Source organism: Herpailurus yagouaroundi, unplaced genomic scaffold, assembly GCF_014898765.1.
Source record: "Herpailurus yagouaroundi ecotype Mexico unplaced genomic scaffold, PumYag 198, whole genome shotgun sequence".
In the NCBI taxonomy this organism is placed as follows: domain Eukaryota; kingdom Metazoa; phylum Chordata; class Mammalia; order Carnivora; family Felidae; genus Herpailurus; species Herpailurus yagouaroundi.
In genome coordinates, this window is record NW_024412429.1 from 27,809,318 (window position 1) to 27,836,289 (window position 26,972).

Below are 26,972 nucleotides of genomic sequence, written 5' to 3' on the forward strand. Positions count from 1 at the left end.
CAATAAATAAACTTAAAAAAAAGACTAGAAAAAACAAGTGTTGGCAAGGATGTGGAGAAAAAAGAATCCTTGTGCATAGCTGGTGGGAATGTAAATTGGTACAGCCCCTATAGTAAACAGTATGGAAGTTCCTCAAAAAATTAAAATAGACTGCCATACAATCCATCGATTACACTTCTGAATAATTATCTGAAGAAAATGAAAACACAAATTCAAAAAAGATACATGTACCCCCATGGTTATTGCAGCATTATTTACAATAGCCAAAATATGGAAACAACCTAAGTATCTCTCAAAGGATAAGTGGATAATCCAAAGAAGATGTCACATACCCGCCCCCCCCACACAGAGAAATACTACTCAGCCATAAAAAAGAATGAAATCTTGTCATTTGTGGTAACATTGATGAAACTAGAGAGTGTTATGCTAAGTGAAACAAGTCAGACAAAGAAAGACAAATATTGTATAATATCTCTTATAGGTAGAATCTTGAAAAGCAAAAAAACAAAAGATCACGCTCATAGTTACAGAAAATTGGTGGTTGTCAGAGGTGAGGGGTGGGGGGATGGAAAAAATGGATGAAGGGGGTCAAAAGGTAAAACAACTTTTAAAAAATTAAAAAGAACACATGGGTTGAGGAGTATTCCCTCGTTCTATTCCTTGGAAAAGTTCACATATTATTGGAACTATCCATTCCTTAACGGTTGGTATAACTTGTTTTTAAAGTTGTATGGGGCCAGTGGTTGTTTTTCTTTTTAATTTTTTAAAATTTATTTTTATTTTTATTTTTTTCTAGGGAACAATTTTTAACTACTGATTCAATTTTTTTAAAAGTTTCTAGAACTATTTAGGTCCTCAATTTCTCAGCTTGTTAAAGGCTATGCTATTTCCCAGGGATTTATCTATTTTATCTAAATTTTCAAATTTACTGGCATCAGTGGCCTTATTAGACCTTGATTTCTTTAACGTTTCTAACATTTATAGTTCCAAGTGTGTTTTCATTCTTATTTCTACTTAGTTGTTTTCACCTATTCTGGGATTTTGTGATTGCTTTTATCAAGAGTTTTTCAATTTCCTCAGTTTTTTTAGAGCCCTGATATTTTTCACTTTAGTGATCCACTATATTTGCTTTTATCACATTACTTTCTGCTTTTATCTTCTTTATTTTTCCTCTTTTCTACTTTCTTTGAATTAAATCTGCTCTTCTTTTCCCAACTCTCTAACTTGGAGAATTAGAATATTAATTGTAGGCTTCCTAACTTTCAATGTAAGCATTTTAAGCTATCAATACCCTTGTATATAGCGCTTTGGCTACATCCTACAAGTTTTCACATATAGAATTTTCATTACTGTTCAGTATAATTAGTTATTATTTCCATGTGTTAGATGTCTTTAAACAAAATTTTATTTTGAGGCTAATTCAGGAAAAGATTGGGCTAAGTGCATTGGAAAAGACTTTCAATCACTATGTCCATTATTTTCAAAGTGATTTACACTCATGGGAAAAGGTATATTAAGTAGAAAAAGTTGTATCTTAAGGGGCACTTCTCTTTCCCTCTCTCCTTCTACATTTCTTTTGGACCCCAGAAATTGGGAACTTCTACTCTCTTGGAGGCAAAGAAATGAAGCTTCCAATTTTCTCTACACATTTTATTTTTTTTAAATCAAAATATATTTACCTTTTTTCAGGAACAGAATTTAATGATTCATCACTTACAAAAAATACCCAGTGCTCATCCCAACCAGGGTCCTCCTTAATGTCCCTCGCCCATTTAGCCTTTCCCCCAACCCTGCCAGCAACCCTCAGTTTGTTCTTTCTTATGGTTTGTTCCCTCTCCGTTTTGTATTATTTTTGCTTCCCTTTCCTTATGTTCTTCTGTTTGGTATCTTAAATTCCACATATGAGTGAAATCATATGATATTTGTCTTTCTCTGGCTTATTTCACTTCGCAGAATACACTCTAGTTCCACCCACATTGTTGCAAATGGCAAGATTTCATTCTTTTTGGTCGAGTAATATTCCATTAAATATATGTACCACATCTTTATCCATTCATCAGTCGATGGACATTTGGGCTCTTTCCATACTTTGGCTATTGTTGATAGTGCTGCTATAAACATTGGGATGCACGTGTCCCTTCAAATCAGCATTTTGGTATCCTTTGGATAAATACCTAGTAGTGCAATTGCTGGGTCACAGGGTAGTTCTATCTTTAATTTTTTGAGGAACCTCCATACTGTTTTCCAGAGCGGCTGCACCAGTCTGCTCTCCCACCAACAGTGCAAAAGGGTTCCCCTTTCTCTGCATCCTCACCAACATCTGTTGTTGCCTGAGTTGTTAATTTTGGCCAATCTGACAGGTGTGAGGTGGTATCTCCTTGTGGTTTTGATTTGTATTTCCCTGATGATGAATGATGTTGAGCATTTTTTCATGTGTCGATTGGCCATCTGGATGTCTTCTTTGGAAAACTGTTTATGTCTTTTGCCCATTTCTTCACTGGATTATTTGTTTTTTGGGTGTTGAGTTTGGTAAGTTCTTTATAGATTTTGGATACTTACCCTTTATCTGATACATCATTTGCAAATATCTTCTGCCATTGCCTTTTAGTTTTGTTGTTTCCTTTGCTGTGCAGAAGCTTTTTATCTTGATGAAGTCCCAATAGTTCATTTTTGCTTTTGTTTCCCTTGCCTCCAGAGACATGTCAAGTAAGAAGTTTCTGTGGTCAAGAGCGAAGAGGTTGTTGCCTGTTTTCTCCTCTAGGATTTTGATGGCTTCCTGTCTTACATTTAGGTCTTTCATCCATTTTGAGTTTATTTTTGCGTATGGTGTAAGAGAGTGGTCCAGGTTCATTTTTCTGCATGTCGCTGTCCAGTTTTCCCAACACCATTTGCTGAGAAGACTGCCCTTATCCCATTGGATATTCTTTCCCACTTTGTCAAAGATTAGTTGGCCATATGTTTGTGGGTCCATTTCTGAGTTCTCTATTCTGTTCCATTGATCTGAGTGTCTGTTTTTGTGCCAGTACCATACTGTCTTGATGATTACAGCTTTGTAATACAGCTTGAAGTCTGGAATTGTGATTCCTCCTGTTTCGGTTTTCTTTTTCAAGATTGCTTTGGTTATTCGGGGTCTTTTCTGGTTCCATATAAAGTTTAGGATTGTTTGTTCTAGTTCTGTGAAGAATGCTGGTATTATTTTGATAGGGATTGCATTGAATATGTAGATTGTTTGGGGGAGTACTGACATTTTATTTTTTTGAAAAAATTTTTTAATGTTTATTTTTGAGAGAGAGAGAGAGTCAGAGCACCAGTGGGGGAGGGACAGAGAAAGAGAGGGAGACACACAATCTGAAGCAGATTCCAGGCTCTGAACTGTCAGCACAGAGCCCAACATGGGGCTCAAACCCAGGAGCTGAGCTATAAGATCATGACCTGAGCCCAAGTCCAATACTAAACTGAGCCACCCAAGCGTCCCTTATTTTTTTGACATTGAAAGAGGCAAGTTTCCCTCCCCCCTTTCCCTCCCTTTCCTTTCCTCTCCCTTTTTTTTCCTTCCTCTCCTACTCTTCTCCCTCTTCTACCTGCCTAGTCTCCTCCCTCCTCCCTCCTCCTCTGCCCCCACTCTCTCTCATGCTACCTGCCAGGCCTGCACCCAAGTGAAGCTGGTGGGGTCTAAGTGCCTCTAGCTGTCCCATCCCTTGATACAAAGGTAAGTGCATTTCAGGGGCATGGCTGTGGGGAATGTCACTTTCTTTTTGGATCTTATTACATTCTTGAATCTAACCTTACCAGTAACAAATTAGATGACAATATTTAATTCCCACATTAATCTTGTGTTTATTTCTCAGTTGTTTCCAAATCTGGAGGGAAAGGGCACTGAGTGATTACGATTCTGAAGAACCCTCAACAACTGCTTGAAGAAAGGCAAGACACGTTTAATCCCGGCTTCTTGCTGTGGGAATGAGGGATGTGATGTCAAGTGGCTGGGATGTCAAAGGTCTGATTAAAGATTAGGGAACTCCTTCTGAAGCCCGACCATGGGAGAGAGAAAAGGAAGCAAGGTGTACTATTGATCATTGTTCATTTTGGGGGAAAGCGGAAACAGGAAAGAGAATGTGCTTCGAAAAACAAAATGTCCTGTCTTTGATTAATGGGCGCACAGCGCACATGGCAGAGTGACAAATTACAAAGAGAACAGGGAAATAACACACCAAGCATTCAAATTCCGATAGGCTAAGCAAACATTCTGGGTGCCCAGGGGTTTTCTTTGGGTGCACAGACTGCACATTTTGGTTTCCAGGTTACCAACCTCCCCCAATTATTGGTTGTCATAGCGAGTGGAGGTCCCACTTGTCACAATAACCTGGCCCACGTCAGTCTGCTGTGCTCCATGGGGCAGCACCGTCTGGACATGCTATTCAGGCGCTGGTGTCTAATTCCAGCCTTGCCCTGTAAGATAATCTCGGGAAGCTAGAAAATCTATGAGAAGGGGAAAACATATTTCCTCTGCAGTCATAAAGAAATTATCATGTAGGGGCGCCTTGCTGGCTCAGTCGGTTAAGTGTCCGACTTCGGCTCAGGTCATGATCTCACGGTCCGTGAGTTCGAGCCCTGCGTCGGGCTCTGTGCTGACCACTCAGAGCCTGGAGCCTGTTTCCGATTCTGTGTCTCCCTCTCTCTCTGCCCCTCCCCTGTTCATGCTCTGTCTCTCTCTGTCTCAAAAATAAATAAACGTTAGAAAAAAAAATTAAAAAAAAAGAAATTATCATGTCAAATACATGTAGACACCTCCAGACCCCGTATGCAATGTATTTACTTAGCATTCACTCATCAAGTGGATCCACCATAAATAGCCACAACCCCAGTGCCGGTCAACCCTGAGTGGGAAAGAAAGGTTGCTGCTGCTTACAAAACGTTGTCTTTGAAGATAGTCTGTCTTCAGGACCATCTGTCATTCAGTCAAAATTTATCGAGCACTTATTCGGATTCAAGCACTGCAGTGTTGGATACCGGGTTGGGGGTGGGGAGACGGAACCCAGGAAAGCAACGGATACAAACACGTATTTGAGAAGAAGTTTGCACCATGTGGAAATGTTCAGTGGGATGGGACGTACAATTAATTGCTAAATGAGGGAATTTAGAGAAGAGCAAAAGTAGTGGTTTGGGGAGGCAGCAGTGTGAAGGAGGAGGGTTTTGACGGCACAGAGAGCTGTTCTTCGAACATCCGGGTTCACGGGGCGGCCCTGCTACTCACAAGGACTTTGGGCAAGTAACTTCGACTCATGGAGCCCCAGCCTCCCCACCGAGAAACTGGGAGTAGTGTTACCTTCCTAAGAAAGTTTGTAAATCAACTAACATGCAGTGCCAGCTGCGCCTGGCACATTTCAATCAACTGCTTGACGCTAAGTGGAATGGCCCGTGGGGAGACGGGAGGGGAGTCTGAATGGAAGCAGGAGCCTGGGAGCTGAACGGAGCAAGGTCGGTCAGGTGGAACGAGGGTGATGACGGGAAATGAGGACGACGACAGAAGGGTCTAGCAACGGGGCAGAGGAATTCAGACTTGATGGAAGAGGCAACAGGAGCCATGAGAGCCCAAAAATAAACTGTTAACAGTGGTGATTGAGAAGTCTAAGTCCAGAAGGACAAAAGGAAGGAAACAGGCAGCCGGAGAGCAGAGCTAGAATTAGAGCCCCACTCTAGGCAGGAGGTCATGAGGAAGAGTGAGTTCCAGCCTCCACATGTTTTTTCTTTTCCTTAGGAAAGCAATAAGCATGCCAAATGTCTGCTTGCAGAGTACCGATGCAAACCGTATGGCATTTTGAACCTTTGGAAGATTACTACTAGGCACGGATACAAAACTGTAGGCTCAGAGTTAAACGCTTGAGCTACTATAACCTAGCTGGGGAGTGGCAGAGAGAGGATCCAAACTCTGACTCTTCAACTGAGGCTTAAGAAGGGGGTAGCTGAGCCAGCAGGGGAACGGGGGCTCCTAGAATCACTGGCATTGCAATATCAAAGTCAAGTACGGTAGTAAGCACGCTGTAGGAAAAGACCTTGGGTTTCAGGTCAGACAGACCGGGGTGTATACCCTTTCTCTTTCTTTGGGACCTTGCGCAAATCATTTGACTCTCTGAAGCCTCAGTTTCTTTGCGGGAGGGAAAATTCATTTTTTTCTGGCATCGTGTCTCTGCGGGGAGGAACATTCAGTGGAATAAAATCCTGGACCTCTCTCCTCTCTCTCTCACTTCCTCCTAATTGAGGAGGGGGGAGTCTGATCTCACTGGTGAACGTAGGGGGAGCTGAACATGAGTAGCCAGCCTCTTCCTCTTTCTTCCCCTTGAAGATCTGCCTATTCAGAGAAAGCCCATTCTGCTCCCCTGTTTATAAACTTAACAAGGGTAGGGCTGGGTCCCCAAGGGAGCTGGGTGGTGAGAAACTAGTCTAGTCTCACTTGCCTCCAAAGCTGTATTGTGTTCGTCAACCTGGGACTGATCAGTTATTAAAGCTGACCCTTTGTTTGTATTGCCTGAAGCTGTGATAGGGAAAAGAAATAACATTTTTCACTAGTAAAGTTGATATACAACATCCAAGAGTTATCAAGAGTATTAGAGATAATATATGTGAAGTGCTGGGCATAGAGAAGGTAAGGATTCAAAGGTTATTATTGTGTGCTCATAGATTTTCGTAACCACAATTAGATCTGAATCACTCCTTCATTTCTAGAAATATTGAGTCAGAACTTTCCATTGTTCGTTACAATCAAATCTTGTTAAAGCAACACCAAGAGGCATTTTAAATTAAGCTTTTGAGAAACTGATGAGTAGCAAATATTACTTTAAATAAATGAATCATCAACAAGGGAAATTTGCTACTCTGGGTTTGTTGGTGTTTTGGTGTAGGAACCAAAAGCAAAGGCAACGAACACGTTCACAAATACAAAAATGTGGGTCTCTTTTCTTTTTGGTTGAGAGACAGCAGAGAAATTCTTATTTGAAGTACCTTCACAATAACCCTCATTCCTCCTCAAAACCATGAAGGAGCACACGGGGATGGCTGTTACAAGCTGGACAATCTTTACCTTCTCACAGGGGTCATGATGTTTGGGATATGAGGCCTAAGAAGGAATGAGGCAAAGGGATTCCTTTTAATAGTCAGAGATCAGTGATGGTTTTGTTTTGTTTTGTTTTGTTTTTGGATAATATACAACATGAGTAGAAAATCACTTGGAAATCCAATTTTGGCAAAAGGGAATAAACACATATAGCTGCACAAACAGCACCTAAGGGAACGGGATGAAATCAGCCTGGTGCCCGGTCAGATGCCTGCAGCTTGAATTATCAATGGCTTTGCATCAGTCAGCACCCATCGACCCCTCCTTCCCCGGGCTCCCAACACATGGATACACGCCCCCGTCCTAAAGATGCTGCCCGTGACTGGATACCACGTAGTAACAAGTAAGTTTGAGCAGGTGCCTGGCAAACATTTTCTGAGTGCTTTCTGCGTGTAAGACACAATGTGCAGATAACGCCTCCCGCCATCTGGCCAGCACGGTGGCGTTCTTCGGGGCCTCCTTACCTCTTTCATGATTTTGATGGCTTCCACCCGGTGCTGGGGTGGCGGATAGAGCAGCACCCGGTGATACAGGGACTGGAGCACGGGCTTCATGGAGTCCACCGACCCCACCAGCCGGACCAGCTCGGCCGCGATGTAGTAAATGGTCCGAGCCACTGGCCCGCTCAGGGCTGGCGCCGTGGAGGAGCAGCCCGACCCCCGGCCGTGGTCGGAAACTCCCGGAGATGCAGAGTCCGACTCGACGCCCGCACCGGCGCTGCTGCTGTGAGCGGAGGTGATGGTTTTGTCATGAATTGGATTCCCCAGGATCACGATGAGAGCAGGGCAAAGGTTCTTCCTGGGAAGACACAGGAGGAAACATCCGTTCCGCGACAAGCCGAAATGATAAACTGTGAATATTACCCCTGATGCTACAAAAATGGCTAGTACGAGTTGGGTTCTTTATTGTCCCTCTTTTTGGCTAATGTCCTGCCTCAGTTTTCCGCGTCTCTCCGTCACTTCTAGGTATATGAAGAGAATACTTTTTCTCGGAACTCAAGGCAGAATTGACTAAAGAAAATCCCAGGAGAAGTATTAAGAAACTGTCTTACGTAAAGAAACAGACTCAAAATGCTAAATGGCTTCATCAGAGTGACTCATTTTACTATAAATAACAAAATTATTTCTACTTCTAATTTCAGAAGTTAATTTGAAATTCTGACACATGGTACTGTCACATCATTCGATTTCCTCCCTGTGGAAAAGCCCCGGATCCCACAGTAACTAGCTGGCTGCCTGCGGGCCCTGTCACTTGTGTGTACCTCTGGCTATAATTAAGTGACTCGTCTGCACGTTGAGATGGAGAATGTACCACGGAAGGGCTAAGAATAACACTCAGTCGCTCTTGCCCCCCTGTGCAACCTTCTGGTGCCTTCGCATACTTTTAGGATAGACCGGTAACCTAGAAAACAATCCCCTCCTTCCTGAGTCTCATGATCCCGTGGTGTCAACAAAATGCAGGAGGGCCCTGGAGACCTATTTTGTTAAAAAAAAAAAAAAAAATCATAAGCTTCTCTCTATCCTGGTCTAGTGCATGCAAGCAAAACAATTTTCCTGCTTTCTAAAGCACGTGCCCACGGGCGAGATGACCAGTAGGTCACAGATGCCATGGGAGGGGACCCCCACGCACGGCTAGAAGGGGAGAACGCTCGAGTTGGGGTTGGGGCGTGCGAGGACGGGTGCTCACCAGATCAGGTCTGTGAAACCTCTGTGCAGGTGCATGGAGGGGGAGGAGCTGCTGAGCACGGACAGGATGCACTCGGAGTACAGGAGCTGTAGCTGCTGCTGGTCGCTACGGAAGAACAAAATCAGCGTGCAGACGCATGCCAGGTAAGGGCAAAATTGGAAAGGTGATGTGTGGGAAACGCTTGGAAAAATAGCAGGCGTTAGAGAAGTCTTAATTTGGGGGGGGGCGGTTGGTATTATGGGTTGAATTGTATCCCCCTCCAAATTTATACGTTGGGAGTCCAAACCCCTGGTACGTCAGAACATACATCAGAACCGGAATCAGGAAGAAGTTAATGTGCAAGCACATATTTACTACAGACATATGATACTTTGAAGAGAATTCATTCAAGAATCCTGGAATCCTGGAAGGGAATGGTCAGAAATAAAAGGAGAACGTGCTTTGAAAAATCTTTGGTTGTGTCTCTTTTCTCATAACATAAAGTAAATAAATGCCAAAAGGAAGCTTCGTGCCCTCAGTTCATATAACTCCCAGGACGGTGGCGGGGGGTGGGGGGGGGCGGCTGGTGGTGGCAGGGAAAGGCAAGACCAGGGACAGGCAGACTAGAACCCTGAGACAGGAAGGAAGAGAAGTTAGCACCAGTCCCAAACTCCAGAAGGTCACATACACACACAACTGTCAAAGGGAGAAAGGTTGCACAGATCCAAGAGCAAGGATTGCAAGAGAGGGGCCTGTGGGTCCCTGGTTTAAGCGCTGTGTTAGATACCTTGGCGATCGGTCTCTGCAAAATTGACATCAAGCTGGTTGGCGAGCTATACGCCAAAGGCAAAATCCTGCCCATGGCCTCATGAACCAGACATGCTTTTCGCGTTTTTAAAGGTTATAAAACAGTAACAGAAATGAACAGTGAGCAGAGGCAGAGGCAGTATGCGGCCCTTTACGGCAAACTCTGCTCATCTCCTCGTCCAAAGAGAACTGTGCAATGATTCAGATAGTGAGTAATCCGAATACTAATACCATTATTCTGAAGAAGGGAGCTCCGCTCATATTTGGATGTACTCTACCACACCCCCTAAGCGGGGAAGAAGAGATGGGTAAAGGCTGACACTTATTACCACGAAACTTATTACCATTTGCCAAGAGGAAGGTGGTGGTTGGAGGAAGAATAAGAAAGGCAAGACTGGGGCGCCTGGGTGGCACAGTCGGTTAAGCGGCCGACTTTGGCTCAGGTCATGATCTCACGGTCCGTGGGTTCGAGCCCCGCGTCAGGCTCTGTGCTGACAGCTCAGAGCCTGGAGCCTGTTTCAGATTCTGTGTCTCCCTCTCTCTGACCCTCCCCCGTTCATGCTCTGTCTCTCTCTGTCTCAAAAATAAATAAATGTTAAAAAAAAAAATTAAAAAAAAAAAAAGAAAGGCAAGACATACTTAGCCATTTTGGGGCCAGGTCAGGACTTTCGGTTTCCATACTCCTACACCCACATGCTTCCCTACCCTTCTGAGCAAGACCTTGTTCCTGGCAGGAAGAGCACATTCTTCATTAGAAGAGACTAGAGACTCTCTAGAGTCTAGACTAGACTAGAGAGACAAGAGACTAGAGAGACAAGTAAACAAGTGGGTAAAGCACTGTGGAGGAAGTACTACAGGTGAATGATTTAAACACAAGGTTCTAACGAGAGCACAGGAGTGGCATCGAATCCTTAGAAAGATCCAGAAAGAATTTCTAAAGGAAGTGGTATCTTCACGGAGACCTGAAGTTCAAGTAGGAGTCTTGCCTGGCAGCGTGGGGGAGACGGTGTGTGTGGAGCACAGGGGAGAGGGTGGTGGTAGTCTGTGGTTGGAGCAAAGTGTGAAGATACCATCAGCAAGAGGCAGGATGCGAGTGGTGGCAGGGGTCAGATCAGAAAGGGTCTTGGAGGACTCGTCTGGACAGTCAAGGCTCCTATGAGTATCTACAGGGTGTGCCACAGCAATATCGCAAGCTCAAGTAATCAGACCCCATGACAGACAGGATGCGTTGCCAAGGTAACTGGCCTGGGAGTCTCCTTGGAGACCGAACGCGGCAGCTTTTCTGTGGGCTGCGACAGTCTGGGAAAACGGGTGCCCGTGCCTCACATGAGTCACGTCATTAAAGGAGCTGTCTGAAATGTAAGCGAATTCCACACGTGCCCCTTGCTAGATCCACATATGCGTGTGCACAGTGTGTGCGTTTCTTATTTGTCTGACCGTAGACACACAAATATGTGAAAAGCACAAGGCAGAGAGAAGCCCAGAAACCAGCCAACTCTTTCAAAACACACAAGGAACAATCTGCCTACTTAGGAGGGTGGTGGGTCCCTTGGCCTGGTCTTCTGTTTGAGCATTTCATGGCTGGCAGGTTGAGTGTTGGCTGGGTTTCGTTTGCTGCTCATCTCTGAATTTCTTCCCAGGCTCAAGATCCACGGGGAGCAACTCCCGTGAGTGGGCCAGTGGGCCGCGAAGGCTGAGCAACCACCCGTCCCGGCAAGGCGGCTGCAAGGGTAATCTGGCGGCATGTTCTGGATCTCCGGAGTTCTTAATTTTTTTTTTTTTTTTTTAATTATCAGTCATTTTGACCTTACCTCCCTTTGAGGTGGTTCAAATTTAGTTAGAAAAAGGAGAGAGGGAATGAAGTAATTGTGTGAGAAGTAGAATGGAATTAAACGCATGATACGGACACTTGGCCTTGCCTCAATGATTCTGAGAATGCTTTGGTGTAGAGCCCTCTCTGACACTCGGTACTGGGAAGAGAGGGGGGTAGGGAGAGGTTGGTCGGAGACCAACAGGCAAAGAATGAATACATACCTTTATGAGCCCAATTATCCTTCCAAAAACTCTTGGATTTAAAAAGCACCATGTAACTCGACGTGCCTAATACAGAGTTCTATGAATAACACATCTCCAAGACATGTGAGTTGTTCTGTGTACCTGGACGCGTTTTGTGAATCCTCCCCCGAGACTGAACATATCATGAATACATACCCTGACAGAGTGAAAGCTCTGCGAGGTATTCGGGCGTTGATTTTGGAAATGGTAGTTGAGGGGAATAGTGGCCATAGTGTGATTTCAGAGGAAGAGGATATTTAGAAGGTGGGAGAATAAGAAGTTTAGCTAGTAGAAATGAGAGGAGTTGAGGGAGAAAAATCAGAAGAAATTGTAAAAGGCATGAAAACTTGACAAGAAGAATAAACAGAACCACCAGACTGAAAGCAACCAAGAGCATAGTCCTATCTGACCAGGTGGCCTTATAGGTCTTCCGTTTACACGGCACTGAGCATGGGGCACCCCAGAGTCCTTGGCAACAGAACCCTCATCTTGGGGTAATGGAATCATGAGGCGAAAGACTATACTCAAACATGGTGAACAGGCTCCAGAGGCAGAATGATAACTGGGGAAATGCATTGAAAAACCAAGCAAGACTATGAGAATCCTATAAAAACCGTTAGGCTTCATAATGACATGCCTAAAGCCATCTTTAAGCCAATGACTAATGAGAAATCCTAGAAAAAACATGTATGTGTCACATGAATTACTTTTCCCAATGAAAGTCCACTTTCAGTCATGGAATGTTGTAAATATTGCAAATATTTATCCATAAAAAATTCCATTTGTCCCAATATTTCCTAGAAGATACCAATATTGAATCTCTATAATAATTACAGCAGATATAACCTAGGACTCCCCCAGATAAACTAGGTCATATGGTCACTCTACAGATGGAGGTCCCTAGGGCTGATGTTAGAGACATCCAGGTTTTTTAAAAAAATTTTTAGTGTTTTATTTTTTTGAGAGAGAGAGAGAGACAGAGTATGAGTGGGAGAGGGACAGAGAGAGAGGGAGACACAGAATCTGAAGTAGGCTCCAGGCACTGAGCTGTCAGCCCAGTGCGGGGCCCGAACCCATGAACCATGAGATCATGACCTGAGCTAAAGTTGGATGCTTAATTTACAGAGCCACCCAGGCGCCCCTAGACATCCAGGTTTTAAAGAACCATGAACTTCAAGCCCTTACTGGACTCAGCTGAAGACTCTTTGCTGACCAGTGAACAATGGTATGTTTTAAAGCTATCATTTATAGTTCGACAGATTTGTTCTGATTTTTCTTGGTGGTTACTTTTTAATTATTAATGACATAACTACCTCGAGCTTTTCTAGCACTTAAAACCTTAGTCTTCCCTTAGCAAACCACTCAGGGGAAAAATGTTGAGCTTATTTGTTTTTCCTTGCCTGCAAAGTAATGAACATAGTCTTTAAATTTTTCAAAGTTTTGATGGCCTTTGTTTGATTTCCTGCTAAGACCTAAGTGGGTGGAATAGGAGAAGCAGCATCTTTGACAGCGGGAAACCGCCTGGTTGCTGTCAGTGAGCTGCGGTGTTCCCCTGGTGAACATAAACAACTTCATAGGATGTTAATATCCGATGAAGATTCTCCACGATGGTGACAGAATAAGAGGCGAGCCAATCTACAAACAGGCTTGAATGAAGATTTAAAAAGAATTCTGTACAAACACAAAAAAGACCAAATATCATCCTCCCCTAGGAGTGACTCTTGCTTCTTCTACAATGAGGGCATTGGCTGGCTCCAATCTGCCCCCCTCCGCCAACAGCTTGATAAAAACTAAGATGCCCCATACCAGGATTGCCTCTACTTTCTGACAGCACTCAATCCTTGAACAGACCCTCATTTCCTTTAACCCACTCCAAATCACCTAACTCTGATTCCGATCCTATAGCAATCTCTCCTAAAATCCTTTGACTGGAGGGGCGCCTGGGTGGCGCAGTCGGTTAAGCGTCCGACTTCAGCCAGGTCACGATCTCGCAGTCCGTGAGTTCGAGCCCCGCGTCAGGCTCTGGGCTGATGGCTCAGAGCCTGGAGCCTATTTCCGATTCTGTGTCTCCCTCTCTCTCTGCCCCTCCCCCGTTCATGCTCTGTCTCTCTCTGTCCCAAAAATAAATAAACGTTGAAAAAAAAAATTTTTAAAATCCTTTGACTGGATACCATTGGCTCCCCATAGTATACAGACTCCCTTATTATTACAGGTAATAAACCTAATTCTGCTAACCTCAGGTAATTTTTGGCTACCGGGCATCAACTCTCTTTTAAGCAAATATTCTCATTTGATCATTACAAAAACCCTAATATAGTTTATATTACTAATATTATATTACATAAAAGAAAACAATAAATGATATATTAATAGTAAATAATATATTAACTATTTTATTTAGGCTTAGGATATTTAAGCTTAGGATACATAAGCTTATGGTAGTTGAGAGCTCTGCCCAAGAGCTCGTAAAGAGCAGAACAGGGTTTTATCCAGCTAAACCACCAAAGATAACGTAGTTGAGCCAACAGTGGTTAAACACCATACGTGATTGTATTTTAGGAGAAAACAAGCCAATGAGAAACATATCCCAGCTCTGACATAACAGCTGGCTCTGCTATGGGGGAGAGGAGCTAGGCAGGGGTGGGGAGGAGTGAGCACTAGAAGAAATCTAAACCCTGGTCACAAACAGGTAGAGTGAATATATAACCTATCCCAGCCAGGACCCTGTTAAGAGTGAAGGAGGGTGATTAAAATCATAAAGGATAGGCATAACGTGAAACTCTCCCAAGGTGATCGGGTCACATGGGGACTTCACAGATGGGGTTACGGTAGTTGGTGTTAGAGCCTTCAGGTTAGGGTAACAATCCGAGCCTCAGGCCTCCTGCCCCGACTCTCCGTGGTTAGGAAAGATGGGGACCTGAGCAGAGTACAGGAGAAGCCATCTACACATGCCATCTGCCGTCAGACCCATCCCTTCTGAGGAAAAATAATGTGCTGTCTAGAGTCCAGGGTGAGAGAGGCTTGAGGGTGGGGCTCTGGAAGAAGTGCTTTGCTTTTTGGCCTGTATTACCTATGGATTAAATAGATCTCTTCATTGTTTAAGTGCCTAACATGAAGAGAGCTTAATTTGGTCAAAATGTGCAAAAGATGCAGGGCCGCCTGGGTGGCTCAGTCAGCTAAGCATCTGACTTCGGCTCAGGTCATGATCTTGTGGTTCGTGAGCTTGAGCCCCACATTGCATTAGGCTGTCTGCTGTCAGCAAAGAGCCCGCTTCAGATCCTCTGTCAAAAATAAATTAACATTGGGGTGCCTGGGTGGCTCAGTCAGTTAGGCGTCTGACTTCGGTTCAGGTCACGATCTCACAGTTTGTGAGTTTGAGCCCCGTGTCGGGCTCTGTGCTGACAGCTCAGAGCCTGGAGCCTGCTTCGGATTCTGCGTCTCCTTCTGTCTCTGCCCCTCCCTTGCTCATGCTCTCTTGCTCTCTCTCAAAAATAAAGATTTAAAAAAATTAAAAAAAATAAATTAATTAACATTAAAATACGTGCAGGCCCAGGTGACCTAGAGGAACGATGGACACACTGATGTAGAGACCACTAGTCAAAAACCTCAAAGAGTCATTCTAAGTTTAGCTCTTAAAAATCCCGAGTTTATTAGAAAAGAAACAAAAATGAACAAATCAACAAGTTTCTGCAGTTTTTCCAGCAAAGTGAGAGACCTCATTAATATTTCAAGTAGACTCTATCTCCCAACTTTTCACTATATATAAAAATTTTTAAGTAAAAGCTCTTTGAATTCTCAAGCATTCTAGTTACTAGTAAATGAAAGTGTCTTTCACAATTCAAAGGGCATTTCAGAATCTTACTGTGTTGTGGGAGTTTGCAATTAACTATGTATGTAGCTGGTAGAGGCTTTTCATCTCATCTTGGAAAGTCTAGTCCTTTTACAATTTGGCTTGACTAGAAATGTATAAGTTAACTTATTAACCTACCGCCTGGAGAGTTCTGGAGAGTTGGAGCCATGGATACCGTCTATATGACCTAATTATCAATGATTAAACTGGCATGCAAAAAAAGATGAGAGCAATGTGTTCTTTCCAGAGATATGCAGGTGAGCTCACAGGCTCAGGAAATGTTCGAAGAAATACAGAAAGACCATACAGGGCACCCTTGCCCTTTGACAGAGGAGAAAAGCATAGCGCAGGGTGATGAGAAGACTATTTAGAGTCACACAACTGGGTTACGTCAACTAGCTTTGTCACATCAACTACCCGTCAGCCAACATTCTTCTCCCTCAGCTCCTTGCTCAAGAGATCAACTCTTCTTTGCAAGCTATTGTTTTCCCATTTCTCACGAGAAAATGATACCCTGCAGTCATGGTCTTTGGTAATGTGGGCTTGCCCAAAGTCACTGCATATATTTCTCAGGAATGACAGGTGAATACCAATGGGGGGAACCATCGTCCCTATAATCTGCAATCTGAAGTGATTCTGTAGACCGAAGTTACCTCAGAAACGGACCTCCGATGAATAAGAACACCAGTGTTGAAGGCACTTACTTGATGGCGGCTTGTAGCTTCTCACACAGAACGGTGAGCACAGAGACAAGGTCATCACAAAGGGACTCAACTGTTGACCCTTCAAACAGAAGAGGTTATAAGCATTAGACATTGGCAGAGGGCACTAGAAGCTTCCCCAACAGTCCTTCCCATCCTCAGCTTTTGATGTGTTTGGGAACAAAAAGGTGGTGTTCAGATGCTGAGCCTGCCTTCGGTCACCAGAATCATCATAGAAAATATAAATATTCATTTCTGAAGGAGAATACTGAAAATACAGTTAAGAAAATGATAGATGTTTCTTATACATAAGACTCATTCCCACTTAACAAAAGATACTTTGATTAAGAAACAACACAACTGACCACCTATTTCTCAATATTTAGGCCAGCAGACTACCCATGTATCGCTTATTCTGACCTTTGGAATTTCTGGGTCATTTGACCACACTTGAGTGGTATCAAAGGGAGAAACGTGGCCGCACGGAAGAAACTAAGGAACTCGGGAAAGAGGGCACAATAACTTAGTCACCATCTTCACCACTTGTACTATTCGTCTCGCATCCTCAGGGCACAGGGTTGTTAATGGAGCAACCAATGTCGGAAGAAATGATTTTCCCTCCAAACATATTCATGTCCAGAAACCAGCAACCAACTCCCACGGAAGCACTGAATGTACTGGAAAAAAGGCTGACATTTAGAGTCTGCTCAAGGACTGGTCCACAACTTGCTGACCGCGTGAGCTCAGGTAAGCTCCGGTTTTCCCTTTGGCACAACGGGGACAAATGATCCCAACCTCACAGAATTGTTGGGCCAAGCGCAGTAACAAGTGGAAGCATTTGCTTTGCCTGTAACGGACACCTTTAAAGAGCTATACAAATGCAGCGAAGTATTTGATGAACGTATAGAGGAAACAATGACCACGAGGTCGAGGAAGATGGAGGAAAAGGGCGAGAGCATAAGAGAGGAAAAGACCACAAAGTTGGAGGGGGACATGGAAGAGAAACGGCTAATCGTCAGAATTCATGACCTTCGATGCAGGAAGAAAACCTGAGAAGTGACAAGGTACACTGGTAAGACACAGTTACAAACAAATAAAACCGTAAGTAGCCCCAAAACTCAGGTTTAGGTAAATGTCAGTGAGTCCGTTCATTTTTAACTGATGTGTCTTTTTAAAGATCTGTCTTTGACCAAGAGGGCTTGAACCTCTTTTTTTGGCTTATGAAACCAAAGTGAAGATTTTATGGGAGCTGCAATTGCCCAAAGAGGGAAAAAGTTGGGTGGGGCCGGTCACTGGGAGCTTCCACAGGTGGCAAGATGCTGACGCACATTCCGGTGGGTCTGTGGCCTGAGGACGGAGCAAGGGGCGATTAAAACGACACGCTCGGGGCGCCTGGGTGGCTCAGTGGGTTGAGCGTCCACTTGAGCTCAGCTCGTTTGTGCCCTGCATTGGGCTCTCTGATGTCAGCACAGAGCCTGCTTCCGATCCTCTGTCCTCTTCTCTCTCTGCCCCTCCCCCACTCTCTCTCTCTCTCTCTCTCTCTCAAAAGAAACAAACAAACAAACAAACATGAAAATAAATAAACAAAACAACATGATGCTCAAGCAATGCCTTCAGAGATGGCTTGACATCTTTCTCATTTCCTTCCTTCACTGTTTCTCTTAATTGTGGCTGCTTGGCTGTTTCGCTCTGTCCCTTCCGTTCCCCTTTTCATCCTCTCCTCCCCTTTTCTTATTACGAACAAGTGAAAATATCAAAGAAAAGCAGACTTTCCAGTAGTTTTTAAATTACTGAATAAAATCTGAAATAAAATATAGCTCAATTTTTTTTTAATGAGATAATTTGGATATTTCGTACCTCTTTCAGAAAACAATACCACCAAACTAAAAACAAAAACAAAAAACCAACTGCTTGGCAATTTTATGTAGACCTTTGTTTTTCCTTTTCCTCTGGGTCAGAAGGAAATTCCTCCCTACCTTGATTTCGTCTGTTATTTATTTATTTATTTATTTAAAAAAATTTTTTTTAATGTTTTTATTTATTTTTCAGACAGAGAGAGACAGAGCATGAACGGGGGAGGGGCAGAGAGAGAGGGAGACACAGAATAGGAAGCAGGCTCCAGGCTCTGAGCCATCAGCCCAGAGCCCGACGCGGGGCTCAAACTCACTGACCGCGAGATCGTGACCTGAGCTGAAGTCGGACGCTTAACCGACTGAGCCACCCAGGCGTCCCTCGTCTGTTATTTAAACTGAGCTGTCTGTCCTGTAAGACTCCCTGTGAGGTTCCTTTGTATATATGTTAAAAAAAATGGCACTTCATAAACTTACTTCTGGTGCAATAACCCTGTGCCAATCAGGTTTCCATAACCTTCCGTCCAATTCTCATTTTACCAATGAATAAACCCGACTTCAAGGAGAACAGCAACGACAACAAAAACCTAGGCTCCAACAGGAAGATGTATGAAGAATTAGTATCCTTCGGATGGTTGGTACAGAAAGAGGTGTAGCTGGCATGGGGTGCAGGGATAGAAGGGAGATTAAGTAACAGCTAATGAATTGCCAGTAAGGCAAAGGTAAGCCGAACCTCTGAGAACGGTGAACTAACCTGGGAGCTCCCACTCATCTTTACACCCCCAGTGCCAAGCACACAGTTGGCGCCCACTTCTTAAACTGAACTAGCAAAAATCGAAACCAATACCTTGATTCCTGAATTCCTGTGGGACGTCCGGGTTTTCAATAATCTAGTGAGGGAGACACACAGAACAATTAGGAGATTCAGGCGAGAAAATTTCTGACTCTTAGGCAATGGAAAATTTTAGGAAACAAATGTCATTCTGAGCGCTCTGGGGCTCAACTAACTTACCTAAGTGCACCCTCCAGGTCTTGACAGCATTACTCATGGTATTTGTGAAAAGACTCTGATGTCTGGAACTGAGCTCATCAGTTCCAAAAATAGTTCATTCAAGAGTCCACAGTCTTCCCAGAAATTTAAGCCCGTTATGCACTTTATTTATGATTCCAGGGTGCTGAGCTGGGACTTAGAGCCATACCTATGTAAACAGGTTACCTTTGTACAGAGAGTTTGTCCCAAGGTCACAGATTACACTTTGATTGGCACCTAATGAATACAGACTCTTAAGAAGGATCAGGTTTCCGAACTTTAAAATACAGGTTCAAAGATGACTGCTGGTCAGAAGCACTTACTTCCTATTTGATGGGGGATCATATTAACTTCCAACTGTCTGACCAGACCAACCACTCTGGGCTGTGGCTAGGCAGGTGTAGAACTATCGGGGTAGAGACAGAACCTTGGGGGAGGGGAGAACAGGAAGGGAAAGACGTTGACTATTAATTAGGCTCACTTCCTATTGCAGAGAGAATTTAGTGACTACTAAAAGGAGAGTAGAAGCCTCTTAGGTCTCCCCACATCTGAGCACTGGAAAAGAAGAGAGCATTTTCAGGCTAATCAGCTACCAGACTTGTAAATCATCCCAGGGCACTGTTTTGTTTTTTAAACTTGTTACAGGCACACATCTTTCCTATTCTTTGTTCCTCAATTTGAAAGCTCAGCTGCTTCCATAGCATTCATTGTGAAATGCCATGTCAATGTCTACAGCTCAGTAAGTGGCTAAATACAAGTGTACAACAGCATTTTCTGGAGGAAATACATCTGAATTGTTTTTAAAGGACAAGAGAAACACTACCACCTACCCCTTAAGAATTTACGTGAGGCATTTTTGCTTTTTGAAATTAGTAACTTGAAATTTCACCATGGCTTTCATCATCTAAATAATTCAATAACAAAGCTTGATAATAACTCCAGGATCCTGATGATACAAAATCAAACTGCATAATCTTTCCTGGGAGTGGGGATAGACATTAGGTTGAAGATACAGTTGGACCCTTGAACAATATGGTGGTTGGGAGTACCAATCACCCCTTATGGCTGAAAATGTGTGTGTAACTTTTGACTCCCCCAAAACATGACCACTAACAGCCTATTATTGGCCAGAAGCCTTACCAATAACAAAAATAAGTCAATTGACACATATTTTGTATCTTATATGTATTATATTCTGTATTCTTATATTAAAGTAAGCTAGAAAAAAAGTGTTATTAAGAAAATCATAACGAAGAGAAAATACAGTACTGTATTTGGATAAAATCTGTATATTAGTAGACCCAGGCAGTTCAAACCCATGTTGTTCATGAGTTAACTGTACATTTCATGCTAATGCTTTTGGCAGTCTAGATTTATTTTCTTTTCATTGTATTTAAGTCTTCCTACTTCTGATATGGCCCATGATGTCTTCCTGTGATGGGTCATGCTACATATCTTCCCCAGGTAATGTGAGGTTCCCATGGGAGAACATAAACTCTCCTTCGAATGAACCTCACTGTGCCTATAGACCTTTTCCCTTTAATCGCCATTCTTAGCTGACAAAACTTTTGTCTCTCTCTAGTTGACATCACAAATGCTACAAATATTAGGATCCTGAGAATTGTTTTTCTGGGACATGGACACATCTCCGGGGACTGCATGAGTAATAGAAAGGAAATAACAGGAAACACTAATTTTCCACCTAATTTGGGATCTTGCCTCAGGCTGGGTAAGTCCAGATGGTCAGTGATGAGCAGGACCAGAGGGCTGGTTAGACATACAATACCAGGGACAGAGGCAGATAACCCTGTCAGTTTTTATTTTCTTAAAGATTTTATTTTTAGGCAATCTCTACACCCAACATGGGGCTCACACTCATAACCCTGTGATCAAGAGTCCCACACTCCACCAACTGAGCCGGCCAGACACCTCACTATCTAAGTTTTATCCAGACCTCTACAGCTTTACCTGTTACTGTTCTTATAGAAGAACAACATGAGCTAACAGGCTAAGTCATTTTACTTGAAACCAAATACCTTCCTACTTAAAAATTTAAAAATAAGATTAAGTGAACTAACATAAGTGAAATCACTTTGAAATTACAAAGTTTCATTTAATGGTTCCTCTTAAGACATTCAGACATCATTTCTATTATAGTATTTCGTCATGTTGCCATTTAGCAAGGATGAACTATGCATGATTAATATAAGATTCTCAACATCTGAGGTTTATCTCTAGTAAGATGTGTTTTTAACAATTTTTTCTTAAATGTTTTTTCCCTTAGCATGTTTTCCATTTACAATTTGAATTTCTTTTAAACTACTATTCCCATATTATCATACTCAAAATCCTAGTATAAATGAAGTAGTTTTTAACAAAAGGTAAGCTAACGTCATGTCAAGATAAAACAATTTTTTAAAATAGAAACTTAGGCTTCGGACACAGCAAACATTGAAAAAAAAATCAGTATCTGCTTTTTCAGATTAGTGTGGTATTTTCAACACTGGCTATTGCAGTCACAGTTAGGAGCCTAGGGGTTCGGTGATGGTTCTTTCACTGATAAGCTCATTCATTTTAGATTTCAATTTCACCTCTCTGGGCTTCATCTTCCTCATCTGTAAAATGAGGGCTAAAAGAATTGGACTAGGTAAGCTGGAAGGTTCCACTCAACTCTAAAAATTAGAAAATAACTGAAGGTAAAAATTAGAAATGATTTTAAGTGAAACATGAGACCTTAATTTCTGTAAAGTTAATTCATGAGATGTCTCAGGCTGCCACTGAGATCCCTTATTCTAAAAAATAATAAAGTGTTCAATTCAGAATACTTCTTGTGGATTTCAAAAGAAGTTTAACCTGAATTCTTCAGAGGCAGATTTAAAAAACCAACCACACACCTATTTTGAACAGGAATCATCTCTTCATTAACATTCCCAAAAGACAGGACATACAAGAAGCCAGTTATGTTTATATTTTTCCCGGGAATGCTCATTTTAGACAATCTGTTCAAGTTTGGATCAATAAGCTCTAACCAGCTTTGATGACAGAGAGAAGTCAAATCCAGCTTCTCCCCCCCCCCACCCCAATCCCCCCATGGTACCAGCAGGTGAAGGAAGACCCCCCTCCCCCCGCACAATCTTTTAGTTAACAGAGAGAAACACAGACACCAAACCTTAAAGCATGTAATTGACTGCTATTAACTTTTCCTAATTTTGAATTCACTTCTGATACTTCTTAATATATCAGTCCAGTGTTTTTATATAAAAGCTTTCAATCTGAGGGGTTTTTTTTTCAACTTTTTTTTTTTAAATTTTTTTTTATTTTTGGGACAGAGAGAGACAGAGCATGAACAGGGGAGGGGCAGAGAGAGAGGGAGACACAGAATTGGAAACAGGCTCCAGGCTCCGAGCCATCAGCCCAGAGCCTGACGCGGGGCTTGAACTCACGGACCGCGAGATCGTGACCTGGCTGAAGTCGGATGCTTAACCGACTGCACCACCCAGGCGCCCCTTCAATCTGAGTTTTAAAAAATGATTTAAAAAGACAAGTGAATTATAAAAGAACGACTGAAAAAAAGAGTAGAAACCATAAAGAGAAACGACTCTCAAAGCTTTAAACAGGCAAAAATATACTTAAAGAGCTTAATTTATATGAATCGATGCTCTTCTAAACCAAGCAAGCCCTTCCTACTGTTTCAGTAGGAAGCAGCCCCGGCAGGGGGTGAGGGAGGGAGCGTCTAGGATGTGGAACACACAGCATGCAGTTACACAGAGACACCGGCAACATTGCTCACCGTATTTTCCTGCCTTTGTCGTAACTGTAAAGCCAAGTCACCCAGCATTTGACTGAGAGTTGCCCGCACAGCCGTGTTTATACTACGCTGGTGACAGCTACATATGTATGTCTCAATGCACACCTGGTAAAGAAATAAGATAGCAACACACACGCTCTGTAGATAACAGTTCATTACCAACATGCTTTGGAATTAACCGGAGAAGCTATTAAATCCTCCTCAAATAGAAAGTCAGCCTGTTTTAGGACCAATTATCCATGAGTGCTATAAATATTTACAATCCCGGAAAATCTGTTTTTCGGCCTATAGGAAAACTAACATTTTCCTAAATATTACCACTCTTAGAAGCTTATTATTCTGAGCATCATAGGAAGATGCAAATTAGTGAGTTTTAGATATGCCAGATAATGCTATCTAGGGCAAACTCAGGTGGCTGGAAATTAATCAGGAAAAGCTCCTTCCATGGCAAAACAGGAAAGGAATGTATGAGCTTCTGAGTTATGAAGGGTGGGAAACGGGTTCGTGAACCCCTTTCTCCTGCACTGTAAACAAGCTTGATCTTGGATTCACTCTCTAGCTGTGTCCTTCTGCAAACTTGGTAAAGGTGGACCATCGGCTACGTGACTGGGCAGCATGGCTTGGGGTGAAGGTGTCTCTTAATTACTAAGCTGCATCTGAATTGGGAAAGCTGTGGATGAACTTCACAAACCTGTGAACAGTCACAGGTTTCTGTCACCTGGGTGAACCCTGTCATTGCTCACAGCCTCTGAGGGACATTTCCTAGCTCTGTTTGTGGGGTTTTTACAGAAATTCTGGTTCTGACATAGCTGCAACATGGGAGCTCCTAAGCCAACGTGACTGCACCCATCAAGGTGGCTCTCATCTTCTTGCTCCAAGGCGGACATTTGAGAGCACAGACTAGCCTCTGGACAGCTCCAAGGACTCCTGTGAGACAGAAATGCCGGCCAGTGTCCTGCTTCTACTCCCTGTCCTGTATCTGCGAAGCATATTGGGTTGTGCGAGTCTGAATGTCTAGTTGGACCTGAGAAGATTCCCTGGTGGCTGCAGCTTGGAGGAATCCCAATTTGAAAAAACAATATCCCTCATGTGATGATGATGATGTTTAATGTCATGACTTTTCAGGTTTTACTCCCTGTAATTCTTCCGGAAGCTATAGGAATGGGTGTCACAATAAACACATGCTTTTAATTTATCCACTTTTTTCTCTATTTAAGGTATGTCATCCTTTTCAGTCTCCTAAGTTTACACCCACAAAAAGGAAAAGAAGGGATTTAACGTACCTAAATTATTTTTCTACGAATAGCTCCAAGATTATCTACAATGAAAATAAAGTGTTCTCACCTAAATGGCAAATTTAATTCGATGGATGATAAGCGAGATGGGAGAGAGACTAAGTGTTAACTTTTCTTGCCTCTACTGCTTAAGCTGGAGCTTTCTGCCGGGTGTCACTGTCGTAACCTTTTGGGTAAAATTAATGATGTAAAAGTAAATACTTTCTAACAATTTAATTTATCTCTCATGAAATGCTTGATAGTCCAGTGAGCATTTAAAATTCATAAATTTATAAAAAAATAAAACTCATATATTTATTTGGAATTTGGGTCAGATTAATTCATTTTTAGCTAAAAAACAAAAGCAGATTCCAAAATATTTATTTTTCAAATTACCATTGAAGGGCATGTCAATGTTAAATTCATTTTCTCAAATGATCATGGATCATAATGTACTTGAAGGCACAAGTTATACATACTTAGAAAAAAATGGGTCTTAATCTCAGGGGACTTTTACGTTGCATGTGATGAGAAGACACACAAACCTTGCAAATCCATCCAAGCAGGTGGTGTTTCACTTTGACGAACCAAATTCTCTGTGGTCTAAGTAGGCACAGCAGTACGAGTCGTGCCTCAGAATTTAAGTTTTCTTTAAATCCTACATTCTCCCCAGAAATCTTGATAGCTGTAGATCTTTAAGATCTCTGAGCTGTGACACACATTTAAGGGAATTTTGAAGTTGTGGAAACAGTACAGATAAAAGAGTAGCTATTTTAAGAGCTGACCTCCTGCTCAAGAGAAGCACGATTCTTTTTAATACCGAGAGCCTTACCCCCCATGCGACCTCCCTGCGAAAATTGTATCAGTCACTTTAGACGCATGAAGGAAAGCACAAGTGAGGAATGGGGTTTATGTAACATAAACAGAACAGGATATGGACAAGAACCTCCTAGAAACCAAATGCGTTTGAGTTTTAGTGTCTCCACCATTTCTCGTGTTTTATAGCTGCTACTATCAGGGGTACAATACTGGGAATGACTCATTGCATGTTTACTCTGCTTTGAGACGTATTAATCCAAGAAGCTCGTTCTGCTAAAGTTGGAGGTATACATACTTTGATAAAAGAGTATCCTTTTAAATATAACAAGACCATGTACCTGATAATATCACTACCTTTAAGTCCACAGAAAGAGATGCTCTATCAGCTATCTTGACATCTTCAGAAAAGCTTCTCTCACTTGCTTCGTGATAATAATAAATTGGTAAACCAGTAAGGTTCTTCAAACTAGGGTTTCCATGATAAACCTGACCACTATTCAAGGCCAATGATTTGTCACTTTGTGCATGTTTTTCTGCTCTACCTTGAGGTCGTGCTAAAATGAGCACATTGAATCAGAGAAGTTAAGAGAATACCAAGTCCAAAGGCAGGCTGAGTTTCCGGGAAAGGACTCCTCAATTTCTTCTTGTAGTATCTCCAATATCATTTCTACCTTCCCCCTGCCCTTTGCTTTCGTAGTGCAGAACTGACATTCAAAAAGGCCCAGTCCTGTATCTCTGCCAGAGGCTCAAAGGGCCAAGTCAAATACCTTGTGAAAAGCCACAGGCCCCTGCTCGCCAGGGAACGCACGAAGACACAGGGCAGTGAGGAGTTTCGTAACGCACATTTTGACCATTTCATGCATTTGTGGACATCCAGCTTTACGGCATGCTAAACACAACTGAGAGCAAAACCACAAAGAGTTAATGAAGCAAAACAGACCCCACAGGCAGAAGGGAAAAAGAACAAGAGGACGCAAGTCTGCAAGCCATACGTAAGCAATAGAAGTTTTATGCCATCAAGTAAGCGGACTGATAAATAACAGTACTAGGTTAAACCCAGGGTAGTATCACTATTATGAAGTACAAAGCAGCACAGCAGAATGTGGTAGACATTCAACACCGGCCAAAGTGATAACAAATTTTAAAGAAGCTGCCACAGGAGACATTTGTTTAGCTTTGCAAAATACATGTGATATGATCTTTGGGTCCTATCTGAATGGGGTTCGTGGCACAGCTTTGTTAAAACCGTCCTTGCTACGGAGTAACAAGTTCCATGAACAGAAGAGCTAGTGTGTTTTCAACTGGAAAATTTTTGTGGAGACGGAAAATAATTCACGGTGATAAGAAACACCGAGATCAAAAGATTAAGCTACAAGAAAGCAGAAGAAATGTCTTTTTGTATAGACTATGAGAGCTTATTGATCACATTCAAAGTCTAAACTCTACATTGAATCATCATGACAACTCAGTGGCCAACCCGTTTCCAGGTCAACAGCTGTAACAGGTGGGTATGTGACAGAAGTCACCTCATCATATGGTTCCTGCTGATGCAAACACACACACACACACACACATACTCACACATGCACACGCACACTCACAAAATGAACTAAGATTATTTTACGATTCCTAAGAAATGCATGTGTCAGTAAGTCCGATCGTCATGTTGGGTATGGAAATTTCCTTTTGGAAAAGCATACGCAGACAACTCTGATTGTGACTTCCCTCTTCCGCCTCCCTATTCTTCTTGGCTTAAGCTGGCATATAAAAACAGTTTAAGACATCCCAGACCTTTAATTCGTGCACCTTGATCTATAGAAGGTCTACTGAACTCTAGCCTCTGGCCTGTGAACCCATCCAAAATGAAGTACAGAGGACGTCTGCAGTGTTCTGTGTGGCTTCTAATTCCAAGTTTTTTCAAGAACTATGTAAGTCGGAGGTTACAGGCAAGTGTGGAAATGTGTTGCAAGAAGACTAGTTTGCTCAAATCCCATCTGGCAAC

General features: G+C 42.6%; 1 protein-coding gene across 1 annotated transcript in view; it reads right to left on the bottom strand.

Moving 5' to 3' along the window:
* ARFGEF3 (ARFGEF family member 3) overlaps positions 1-26,972 on the bottom strand; it is a 183,433-nt gene that overhangs the window by 77,877 nt on the left and 78,584 nt on the right. Inside the window, exons 8-12 of the mRNA XM_040448631.1 lie at positions 22,860-22,982; positions 18,887-18,929; positions 16,193-16,271; positions 8,798-8,902; positions 7,576-7,909 (exon numbers count right to left, since the gene is read on the bottom strand). Coding sequence (XP_040304565.1) covers positions 7,576-7,909; positions 8,798-8,902; positions 16,193-16,271; positions 18,887-18,929; positions 22,860-22,982 — 684 coding nt within the window. The remainder of the gene's footprint in view (positions 1-7,575; positions 7,910-8,797; positions 8,903-16,192; positions 16,272-18,886; positions 18,930-22,859; positions 22,983-26,972) is intronic.